This window comes from Drosophila kikkawai, chromosome X, assembly GCF_030179895.1.
Source record: "Drosophila kikkawai strain 14028-0561.14 chromosome X, DkikHiC1v2, whole genome shotgun sequence".
Classification (NCBI taxonomy): domain Eukaryota; kingdom Metazoa; phylum Arthropoda; class Insecta; order Diptera; family Drosophilidae; genus Drosophila; species Drosophila kikkawai.
Genome location: NC_091733.1, coordinates 24,011,476 through 24,024,238, shown reverse-complemented (window position 1 = coordinate 24,024,238; position 12,763 = coordinate 24,011,476). Strand labels below are relative to the sequence as shown.

General features: G+C 32.9%; 1 protein-coding gene across 5 annotated transcripts in view; it reads left to right on the top strand.

Annotated features, from left to right (window-relative positions):
- The window catches only part of NFAT (NFAT nuclear factor), a 48,079-nt gene that overhangs the window by 22,151 nt on the left and 13,165 nt on the right, over positions 1 to 12,763 (top strand). Inside the window, exons 1-4 of one of the 5 annotated variants that reach the window (XM_070287953.1) lie at positions 332 to 1,169; positions 5,172 to 5,296; positions 5,735 to 6,099; positions 12,075 to 12,755. In XM_070287953.1, coding sequence (XP_070144054.1) covers positions 956 to 1,169; positions 5,172 to 5,296; positions 5,735 to 6,099; positions 12,075 to 12,755 — 1,385 coding nt within the window. In that variant the 5' untranslated portion in view covers positions 332 to 955. Of the gene's footprint in view, positions 1 to 331; positions 1,179 to 5,171; positions 5,297 to 5,734; positions 6,100 to 12,074; positions 12,756 to 12,763 lie in introns of those variants that run through there. The other 4 variants (XM_017179807.3, XM_017179810.3, XM_017179808.3 and 1 more) reach the window with 4 other exon arrangements.

Sequence of the window (12,763 nt, the reverse complement as noted above, 5' to 3'; positions counted from 1 at the left end):
AGATACCAGGAAGCTAAAGGAAGAAAAAATATTCAAGTGTACATATATAGACAATGCAACCAGTTTTGGGGAAAGGGAAAAATAATGCACTCAAGCCACCAACGATTATCACAGTCACCATCAATATATATGTATATAAACTCTCGTTTTACACACTTTGCAATGATCATTTAAAGCATTGCTGTGCGGATCTCCTTACTTAAGCTTTTTCTTGTCATTTTGGACTTTAAACCGCCGGCAATTAAAAAACAACAATATTTTGTATATCTTTGGCGGCGGTATGTAAAAAAAAACGAACATATGAATAAATAAATAAATGAGAGAGAATACACAAAAAAAGGCGAATGACAAAAACAAAACAAAACGAAACGAGATACAAATGTAAAAAAAAAAGAAAAAAACAAAGCGGTTTTCGGTCGTGTTTTGAGCCGTGTTTGACGCGTTTTCGTAACGTTTTCGAAATTAAACAAATCTGGCGCGTTTTTTTTTCAAGTTAAATAATAACTTTAACCATTTTTAAAACCCTTCTTTTTTTAAATTAAAGCTTAAAACCAACCAATGTATTTATTGTGAAATAAACAAAACAAAAACATGTACAAAAGAAATCACAATGAACTGACAAAAACCAAATTAAATCAATTAAACTAAAGGACAACATCAATTAAATGTGCCAACAATAATTATTACCAAAAAAAAAAAAAAACATCAACAAAAAACAATTAGTCAAAGGGAAAACAAGAAAATCTATGCCTGTAAAAATATTTATAAAATATATTAAAAGCACTTATCCCAAAAAGAGAACGAGAAACTCGAGGAGAGAGTACAAAGAGTGACAAAAAAAGTAAAAACAGCGCAAATATCATTATAATTCAATGAATTAAATATAGTCCAATTTTGAGAGAAAAAAATATTACACACACACACACACGCAAGCGACGTATAAAAGTCCATCAAAATGCGCTTCACCTACAATCAGTATAAACATTATGAGTCCGGCTATCGGATTCCATCCAAAATGCATAATCTTAGCCACCATAATAATGGCAATGCTGGTGGCAACAACAATAATAATAATAACAATAATAATCATCACTATAACCACCACAACGGCAACAATGGCAATGGCAACAATAATACAAATTTACAAGCCTATCAGCATCATTACAAAAGTAATTTCGGTAAGAAAAATCAAACTACGGGGAGTTCTTTTCGAAATATATATTTATAGGAAAATCAACTATATATTTATAACTTTTGGGGTCAATTCCTAAGCTCTCTTTAATTTATATATTAAAAGGAAAAACACTTGTATACAAAATATTCTGTTAAATTTAAGGAGGTTTCTTTATATTTATAATTTAATTTTTAAGTTGTATAAATAATGTTTTGTATAAATATATTTTTATATTTATGTTTCTTTGAGTTTTTAACCATTAAAAACATTTTTTTCAAGGGAATACACCAAAAATCTTAAAATAAGATGCGTAACGAGCATACAAAATTAAATTGAAGTCTTTGCAATACCCAGTACATTTTTCTCTTTCTATTATATTTCTATGATAAATATTCCTAAAAAATCTTTTACAAAAATCTTGTAAAAAATCTTTAAAATCACACCTTTATTTTTTCCCATTTTGTACTATCCCAACATCAACTTGCAATGCTTTATAATGCCTGGGCTTATCAACAACACGCCGTAATTGCTTCGAAAACAAATCTCTCCTGCTCTGCCCGCCCTTGATAATCATACTATATATGCCATAATCGTAGTAGTACACCTGGAATTTCCTGGCCTAGCAAAGATCTAGCCAGAAATGGCGGTTGGTGCTGGTGGTTCGTTTTCCAATCTCCAATTACGCGCGAGAGGCGCCAGCAGTTATTGTCGCCGTGGATGATTCAATTCCCATTCCTTTCTCCATATCTCTCTCGGGTCTTGGGTTTGGTTTGTGCTTCTCAGGTTCTTGCTTTTCTTTAGCCAGTTGCCAAGTTTGGCCCAGAGGTGATAAGATTACGGCCAAAATGAAAACAGTACAAAAAAATAAGAACAAAATAGGGGCACAATCCTCAAACCCAAACACTTGACCAATACATAAATGCAAATACAAATTATTAACCATTGAAATGCAATGTTTTTGCTTAAGAAATAATTCTAGAATTTAATTTGTAGTTTCCGCTTTAATAATGCCTTTGCCAGAGGGGCTCATCTCTCAATACTACATACTTAATGCAGATTTGGGAGGCGGGCACAGTGGGTCAGATGGGTTCATTACACTTAATTCCTGCTCGATCTCCACTCTGTGACTGTTATTGTCTTCTCATTGTGTTTTTTTATTGACAATCTACAATCTGTTTTGGGAGGAGTCTGCGTTTAATTATAGAACCTGGCTATATACCTGCAAAAACTCGGGAGAAAAACAAACCAACCCAACATCTGTGTTTAAGTATCCAAGGGCGATTCTTTCTGAGATCTCTACCCGTGAAAATTGAATTAAAGGCTGACTTTTTGTCAGCCAATTGAGAGGGCAAAGTACATTATCTCCGGTGATAGATAAATGCAATGACAATGGTTTTATTTAATACCAGAATTCAGACTTGAGAATTTCTAGGAACTTTGGTACAAATATTTATATTTTGTTAGTATTTTATTTCTATAAAAGTATATAAGATTTTAGAGGGTCTTATAAGGATTTCTTTTAATTTTTAAATTATTTTAAATTTTCTTTTTCTTTTTTTTTTGCATTACTATTTTTTCTTACAATGCAATGACAATGGAATTCAGAATCCAGACTTGAGATTTTCCAGGAACTTTAACGTAAACACTTTTATTTAAAAATAATAATAAAAAAATAAAATAAAAGTAGATAATATTTTTAAAGGTTTTAAAAAGATTTTTATTATTTTTTTTTTAATTTTTTCTTTAATTGTTTCTTAAACAAACTATTTTTTTCGAATTAGTTAAAATCCATATTAAGGTCTTACTTGATTTTAAAAAGTATCTTTGTATCTCGTGTATCGTTTATCTGACGGTGTTGCTGTATCTTTAATCGGTAAACCATATCTCTAGATATACATACATATATCTGGGGAATGAAACAGCACTTTATCCCCTTGGAAACAATAGCTGACGGTATCCCCATCTCCCTCTGGGTCCGATCTTATCTCTGTAGCGTTCCCAGGTAAGGCCCATTTTCCGGCTTCCTCCTCCGCCTCCTCAGGTAGGCGCGTTCCGCAAGCCCAACAATAAATATATATTTGTTGTTTGCTCGATTCCCGCCCAAGGTTAGTTAGGCCAAAAGGGTGCGTTTTTTTTTTTTTTTGGCATCATAAAAGCCAAGAGGCGAGAACAGATTTTCTCACCTTCCTAATATTATGTATGTAGATATATAGATATATATTTTTATATATTTATATGCGTGTTTTTGGGGGCGCAACGCACGTCACCGAGGGATCCTCGTAATTGGAGATCAAAGTTTGTTTGTTTGCTTTCGTTTGCCTGCTGTGCTATCAAAGGCGCTTTTTGTTTGCCCGTCGAGACTCTTATCTCGTAAATTAGCTCGTAATTGTTTAACGGTTTTACCGGAATTAGGGAATATGTGAGAGATTTCCCTAGAATTAAATTGGAGATTTCATTTTTATTTTTTGGGTAGGAAAAAAGGTGTTAAAATCAACTAGGCAAACACAATTATGAGGGGAGGGTATTACTTGTAATTATATATCTTTATCTTTATTATTTATTTATTGTGCCTGCCAGCATATGTCTTTTGATTTAAGTTTACATTCTTTAGAAATTTGTTAAGTGTTTGTATATAGATACTAGAGGATTTACAGGGTTTCTTAATTCCATTTTTTAAATATTTTTAATAATTATAAAGCTTTTGTTGAAAATCCCCTTCAATGGAGTTGTCCCTTTGGTGGCCTATCCCAACAGACATTTTAGTTGGACTTTAAAGGGTGATTAAGAAGAATATTTCGAGGGAAATTTAGAAGGACTTTTAAAAAGGAGATTTTTAAGGAAATAAATTAGGACATTTCTAAGGAAAATTTAGAAGGAAATGTAGGAAATTTTGAAAGACGATTAAGAAAGAAATTTAGAAATAGATTTAGAAAGAAAATTTAAAGGGAAATGTATAAGGAAATTTAAAAGGACTTTTTAAAAAAGGTAAGGATGATAATTCTTAATTTTTAAGGGACATTTAGAAGATAATGTAGAAGAAAATTTGAAAGATGATTAAGAAAGAATTTTAGAAATACATTTTGAAATAGATTTAGAAGGAAATTTAAAGGGAAATTTAAAAGGACTTTTTAATAATAGATTATGAAGAAGATTTACCAGAAAAATTGCTCGTGCATTGCAATTTAATTAAATAAAAAAAATATACAAATACGATTGGTAATGCAGGGACTAATAAAGGAAATAATAATAATAATATTGCTGGGTGGGAGATGAGGAGAAGAAGGAGGAGTAGCCATCGGAGCTTGCTAATGGGTTGGGTGGTGTTGGGTTCGTTTGGTTTTGGTTGGGTTTGTCTGGCTTCCTTATCAGCGGACTCCGGCCCATTGTTGTGTTCCAGCCCATGATAATATACATACATATACATATATATATGTTTGTAAATACAGATGCTCACATATGGACAAGTATGTGTAATGTCCATGTCGGGCAAAAAAATAAAGCTGAAATCTGCGATGACAACTGCAACTGTAACTGCTGTTGCAGTTGCGCCTCTGAATTGAAATTGAAATGGAAATGCAAATGAAAATTGAGCATCAATTGGGATCAACAATGGGAATGCAACAATAGTCGAGAGTGTGAGGCCTGATTCTATGCTCGCTCTCAACTAATATATATATATATATATATATATATCTCATCCCCGGAGGAGAGAAGTTCAATGCACCCAAAAGTCAGTTTGCCTCGGCTTTATCAGCTCAGTTTTCCTGGCATATAACTTAACTTTGCGAACGAGACCATATTTTTTCTCCGTTCTCGGTTCCAACTCTCTATCTTGGATGGGTTTTTGCTTTTGTGTTTCTATGAACCAAGTTTTTATACTATATACAAGAAGCTTTATGATTGGATTTTCCCTATTAAATATTATTAATTATTATTATTTTTTCTAAAAATGTAATAAACTAAAATTTAATCATAATTATATTTATTTTCCTTTTAGGAATGAGAATGACCATGTCCACGAATTCCACAATGAGTGCGCGAATACATCGAAAGGGTTTTCGCATACCATCGAAAAGACAGCCGGGTAAGGGATTGCCCGGCAAGCTGCATACTATAACCAGGGTGAGTTTCGAAGTACATATAATATATATTTATATATATATATATATTTTTTTTTTTTATGTAGAAAAGTATATATTATTCCCTTATTTATAATTTCAAATAAAAAGACCCTTAAACCTTAGAAAAATCATTCTAAATGTAAAAAAAAAATGCACCTTTAATTTTAGAAATGTGTTTCCCATATTTAGTATAAATTGCCCTTTTAAAAAGAATACTTTTCTTTAATTTTCAATTTCCCCAGATTTAAAACCGATTTTTTCTAGATTTTAGGGCTAATTTTTCATTTTGTTCCCTTTGTAATTATTCATCTATACTACAAATGGAATAGGGTCTTTTTTAAAATAATTTTTAATGATGTTATGTTAATAATAAAAACCAATCCCCTTCCTAAAATCTTAATATTAGTCTTTAAATTCTTTAAATTTTAAATAATCACAGGCGGGTCCCGGCAAAATGGTACCTGGAAAGCGAATACCACAGCGACCCCATCCGCCGCCCTGCGACAACTCCAACGACAGTGGCCTTGGCTTTGATCAGCACACAGAGCTGAGATCCTCGGCGGGCGGTGATTCTGGCCAGCGTTCGTCTGGACTTTTGGTCAATAGTGCACTAACCAACAGTGTTGCAGCAGCGGCCGCGGCAGCAGCAGCAGCAGTGGCCAGCAATACGTTACAGCAGCATCAGCAACACCATCAACATCAGCAGCAGCAGGCGCAACAGCAGCAGCAGCAGCAACAGCAACAACAACAGCAGCAGCAACATTCACCACAGCAGCATTTAATACGCGCGATACCTGTATCAAGGTGAGTCCATCTTTCCATCGATCAAAAGTCAAGTCCCCCTTTCGGTGTTTTTTTTTTTTAATCTTTAGACGAGTTTATGCGCAGCCGCAACTCGAGATATGTGAGCCAGTTCATGATCAGTGCTAGTTCATGATTTCATTTCGTTTTACGTTTTTTTTAATTCATGGTTTCGAGTGATATTGATGAACATTGTACTACTGCCTCTATTCACTCACACGCATGCAAAAACACAACACAACTAATGCACAGATTTATATAAATATGAATATATACATATATATATATATATATATATAGAAAATGTTTAAAGATATTTGAAAGTATTTTTTAAAGTTAGTTTTTCGCATTATTTGTAATTATTTTGGATAGATTTTAGGGATTTTTCTCAATTTATTTATTATTAGTTTTTGTCCGCTTGTCCGTTAAGGAGAGTTTATGCTTTAAACTTATCTTTACTTTAAATATCGTTTTCATTTATAGTAAAATAATAAATATTACGAAATTCTAAGGATATTTAATAATCAATAATTTAAATAAATTATATTTATTCAATTATTTATTAACTGTCCGCTTGTCCGTTATGGGGAGTTTATGCTTTAAATCCAACTTTACTTTAAATATAATTTTCTTTTTCTAGTAAAATAAGACATTTTCAAGAATTTCAAGGATATTTATATTATTTTTATTTATTTATTTAATTTTTATAAAAAAAATTAATTTAAAATGTAATTTATTAAGCATTAAAATAGGTTGTCCGTTTTGAGAAAAAATCTCAAAAAATCCCACATGTTTCTCTTGAATAAATTTCAAGAATTGTAAAGTTTTTCTCATAACACACGAAATATGTTTCGTTTTTGTTTACATTTAGAATAGGGCGTATTCTCTTTGAGTAATCAACATATCATATTAATTGTTTACACGTTTGCCAAGCTTAACTTGGTATTTAAACGGAACGCATTTGCTCTGAACAGTATGCGTCTCAAATGGCAATACGAAAAAAAGAAAGAAACATTTCTCGGATATCAACAAAAACCAATGATAGCTCCAAATTCCCCACGAGACAAAAAATCCCTCAGTACAGTCCGGCCCCCGGCTTTGACCAGAACAAAAGTGCTCGTACTTGCCTTATTTTCTTTACACAAAAATGTGGAATTGTGGATATTATAGAAAGTGAGAAATCGAAACTAGAAAACTAGAAACTTGATTAAGTTTACTATTCCAGAATATACTAATTTTGTGATTTAAAAGATAGTGAAATGGGAATTAAATTTATGAGAATTAAATTTAAGCTTCTTATTTGTTTTGATTTTAAATATTTAAGAAAGTTTAAATTTGAATTTTATTAATTAACTATTAGTAGAAATTCATGAAATTTTTGTAGGTCGAATTTTTCAATTTTATATTTAATTTAGAAAGAAATATTTTGATTTCAAATATTTTAAAAATTTTAAAAAAGATTAATCCTTTTTTTGTTTTGATATTTTTTAGAAAAAGTTTAATTTTCAAAGTAAATTTAATTAATTAAATATTAAAACAAATGCCTTTAACAATTTTTTTTAGGTAGAATTCTTTATTTCTATAATTTATGTAGAAATAAATTCTTTAAGTCTCCACTGATTGATGGCCACTTATTACCCACTCTCTCTTATATCAATCATATAAATCAATCAAAAATCCTCAGCATCAGTCACTGAAAATAGTTATGCTTGAGCAACTGCCAGTTTGGGGTTTATATATATTATTTTTATATTTAAATACATTTTTTTTAAGACTGGTTTTCCTTTGTAGGTCATGGTGAATGTGTTTTCCTATTTCAAATAGATTTCATATGGATTAAGATTTTTGTTTTCAATTTCAATTTCAGTTTCAATTGATACATGTTCATATAGTTGCTATTGTTGTTTTACTTGATTTTGCTTTTGTTGTTTTTGTTGTTGTCCCAGCTATGTATATAAATATGTCCTAGTCATAGCTATTTTGTAATTGCATGCCCAGGTCCGTACTATCTGTGTAAATATCTGCATTATCTTATCTCAAGCCATCAGCTTTAACCTACCCTTTTGCAAAATTGTGCAAGGAGGAGCAGGAAAGTGCTGGCTTGCCTTTTGGGGTTGCCCCCTTATCTCTCAAATCGAAAAATAATAATAATACAACAATAAACAAGTAGAAAACAAAAACAACAACAACAACTCAAAGAGTTTGTTGTGATTTTTATGGGGTTTATTTAGGGCTTTCGTTAATTGCTTGTTTGGTTTTAGCTGTTTTAGTGGCCACTGCAATTGTATTTTTTATACCCTTTTACAGGGTATTATAATTTCAGTCAGAAGCTAGTAATGCAGTGAAGGAATCATTTGCGACCCAATAAAGTATATATATTCTTGATCAGCATCAACAGGCGAGTCAATCTGGCCTTGTTGGGAAGAAAAAAAAATGTCGAAATATTTTCAAAAATTTGATAAGGGGTTAGTTACATCGTTAAAATTGGAAAAAATTTTAATTTTTCAAAAAATTAAATTTAGTATGCAGATTTGTTAGCCTAGAAAAAACTAGCATAGAAAAGCTTTCCGAATTAAATTCAATGCTTTTTTGGCTTAGTTATGATATTTTTAAGTTTTAATTTTCTTAAAAATTATTGTTTCAAAATATAAATAAATAAATATACATTCAAAATATATCATATTTAAAATTGGCAATTTTCTTGAAGGGTATTATGACTTTATTTAGTGAATTAGTCATTACTGACCCTAGAAATCATTTCATATGCTTTATCAGCATCAACAGGCGAGTTAATCTGGCCATGTAGGAAAGAAAATAAATATTCAAAATTTCTTAGCGTAGAAAAAATGTAATTTAATGCTTATTTGGCTTATTTATGATATTTTAAAATTTTAATTTTCTTAAGAATTAACATATAAAATTATACAAACTGCAAGGGTATACAAAGTTCGGCTTCCTTTTTTTTTTTAGCTTTTATTAAGCATTTATCTATTGATTGTTAAGTGATTTTTTGTTTAATAAAAGAGTTAAGCTACCTTTAAGGCCATAGAACCCTAAAAAAGCCTAAAGATTAGGTAGGACAGATGGCTAATATCATCTGTAGGTTCGTTCATCTTGCTGATTATTTGCACTTTTTTTTTTTTTTGGCGGCTGATTTAATTTGCATTCATTTTGGCCAGTCTCTCCATGAAAACACACATACTATATATATTATACATATGTATATTTTTCCCTCACTCGCCTTAGCTGGGCAATGACTTTTGAATTGTTTTCTTTCTTTTTTTCGTTGCGATTACTTATACGCACTGTTGACGCCGTGAGTTTGCTTTACTCTGCTCTGCTGATTAGCAATCCACCGCCGGCGGCTGCATTCTCGCAGTGGTTCCGTTTTTTTCAGATTTTACGATTTGGTTTAGGATCGAATAGTCGCTGTATGGATCGCTTACGTATACGGATTATGTGGCATTACACTATAACTAGCCCTCCGCTGACTTTATCAGTTGTATTAGCTAATATAAGATGAACTAGCTTTCAGTAACTAAGCTTTGTTTTACTTGAGAAAAATGTTTATTTAGGGATTTAAAAAAATTTTTTTTTCATTATAATGAAATGCTAAGATCGTTTGTTTTTAATTAAAAGTAAATTTTAAACTGTTCAGGTCAGGAGCTTATGTTCCCCCTCCGGCGACTCCGAAGCGCTCCCGCTTCTTCAAAGCTCCTTAGCTCGCGCTCTCGCGCTTAGTTTGCGCTCCCGCTCTTCTAGCGGATGCTTCGGCTCTGGCATCGCTGAGCGGCCGCTCCCGCTCTCCTAGTTATGATCTCCCGCTCCCACTTGTAATTTAATTCCTATATTGAACTCCAATAAAGCGGTCCATTCGTTAACATTGAAAATAACCACGCCCCCCCCGGCCTACTACTTTCTTGCGGTATTCATTTTGGTGGTGACTTTTCGCTATTTCTTTGGTGTTTTACGACTGCGACGCGGGAGTGTTTTCTAATAAGAATTTTTTGACTACAAGTTTCCCCCCAGCCGAACAAAACAAATAAAATACTATCAAAATCATTCATAAAATATTATAAAATATAGTTTTCATTTTTAAATGGTATTTTTTAATATTTAAACATAACTTTATATATTTAAATCTTTTTTTTTCTATTATTTTAATATTTAACAAGAAAGGAAGCTAACTTCGGCACGCCGAAGTTTGTATACCCTTGCAGATTGGTTTTCATATTTATATCATAAATTATAATGCCGAAAACAGACACTAAACAGAGTTTGATAACATTTTACCTATACCTATTATGTTTACAGTTTGACAGTTACAGTTTTACATTCCCAGCTTTATATATTTTATACATTTACCGATCGCTTCTATGGCAGCTATAAGATATAGTTGTCCGATTTTTATGAAATTTATACCAAAATTCTATAATAATAAGTGAAGCTCATATCTCAGAGTAGATGAAAATACGTTGAAAACAACGAAGTTATAATTTTTTCTATTACTTTCCCTATCTTTCCTATGGCAGCTATAAGATATAGTCATCCGACTTTCATGAAATTTATACCAAAATTCTGAAATAATACCAGAAGCTTATGTACCAAAGTAGATTAAAATACGTTGAAAAACAACGAAGTTATAATATTTTTCGATTAATTTCCCGATCGTTCCTATGGCAGCTATAAGATATAGTGGTCCGATTTTCATAAAATTTTTACCAAAATTCTGGAATAATAAAAAAAGGCTATATCCCAAAAATGATGCAATAATATTGAAAAACGGCCAAGTTATAATTTTTTTTCTAAAAATTTTTCGAACATTTGTATGGCAGCTATATGATATAGTCGTCCGATCCGGCCCGTTCCGACATATATAGCAGTGAGAGTATATAGAAGACTATATGCAAAGTTTCATTCAGATAGCTTTAAAACTGAGGGACTAGTTTGCGTAGAAACGGACAGACGGACAGACGGACAGACGGACGGACAGACGGACAGACGGACAGACGGACATGGCTAGATCAACTCGGCTGTTGATGCTGATCAAGAATATATATACTTTATAGGGTCGGAAACGTCTCCTTCACTGCGTTGCAAACTTCTGACTGAAATTATAATACCCTGCAAGGGTATAAAAATACCTACTTTTGGTATATCATTATTTCTTATAATTATTGGTTTCTTCAGGTCGTAGCAACCAACCTTCAACCGTCTTTTCTATCATGATATTCTCTTGTCTCTTAAATATATAAGACAGACAGATCTCGATTGAATGCACAGGCCGTTAGTTTCGCTCAGATCGGTTCAGTTATATGCAGTTTAGTTCCAGTTCCCTTGAGTTCTGTCGGGATTTGACTTCGTTGACTTCATTTAAAATGCAATCGGACATTGATTGTTGGGGCTTTGATTTCTATTGATTTCTATTTATTTTACAAGCCTCTTAGAAATGCTGCTGATTTTATGTATTTCTCTATATACTATATAGTACTATATATTTTATCTTTTTATCAGGGAATTGCAATTCTAAAATTAATCGAATTTTGTAAAAATTTGTAGCAATCGATTAATTATACTTGGTTATTTTGCTTTTAACATTTTAAATATAAGAAACTAAATATTTAAAAATATTTAAAAATATTTAAAATATCAACAAAACGAAACTCAAAAATTCGTACGATATTTGATACACAATTCGATATCCTAAAATCGATTAAATCGCTAGGACTTCTTTGAAATATTATTATAAGTAATAGACAGGCGGTGGCAATATATCGTATTGTTAAATTATTTTCTAAATTAAATGTTCAATCAATAATTTGTTTCAATAATTAAAACATTAACTGATTGATCGATAGGATTCGATTTAAATATGATTACAAATCGATTAAAATATTACTTAACGCTGTCAGCGTGTGCTGCTGTACATAAATGTCATATATATATATATATGTGTGTGTGTATATGTTAACGTATAGATCGCGGCACGCCAGGAATATGATGAGTCAGTATCTGGAGGATCTCGATCTGGTTTCGGCCTCCTCATCGGAGGACTCTTCAGCAACCACCTCGCCACCGGTCAGTATCAGTTTGGACGAGGACACGGGCTTTGTCAACGACAACAATTCGACGGCCGGCACATTATCCATGGGCAGTAATTCCACCTCTACGTCCGGTTCCACCTCCAGTTCCAGTTCCACTTCGGATCCTTTTGGCGGTGTTTTTCAGGCCACCGAAGCGGCGGTGGCAGCGGCAGTAAATGCCTTTACCCAGCAGCATCACCAGGTGCAGCAGCAGCAGCAACATCATCAGGTGCACCAACCACAGCAGCAACAGCAACAGTTCCATTATCCCGGATTGCTGCACCATCACCAACAGTCGCAGCAGCAGCAACATCACCATCGCCATGGCAAGCACATCATCAAACGCAAGAAGCTCGAGTGCAACCAGGTGGAATTGGACAATGATGATGCCTGCAGCGAGGACGAGTTCATTCGCAAGATAGCCAGCTCGGTGGCAGCGGCCACTGTTGAGCCACCCTCATCAGCTCCAGCTGCAGTGGCTGCACAAGCTCCAGTCCTGCCAGAAGTGGCCACCACCCCATCCTCAGCTCCATCTATGGGCAAGCACCTGCCGCGCAACACCAACAATGAGACAAAGTAAGCAG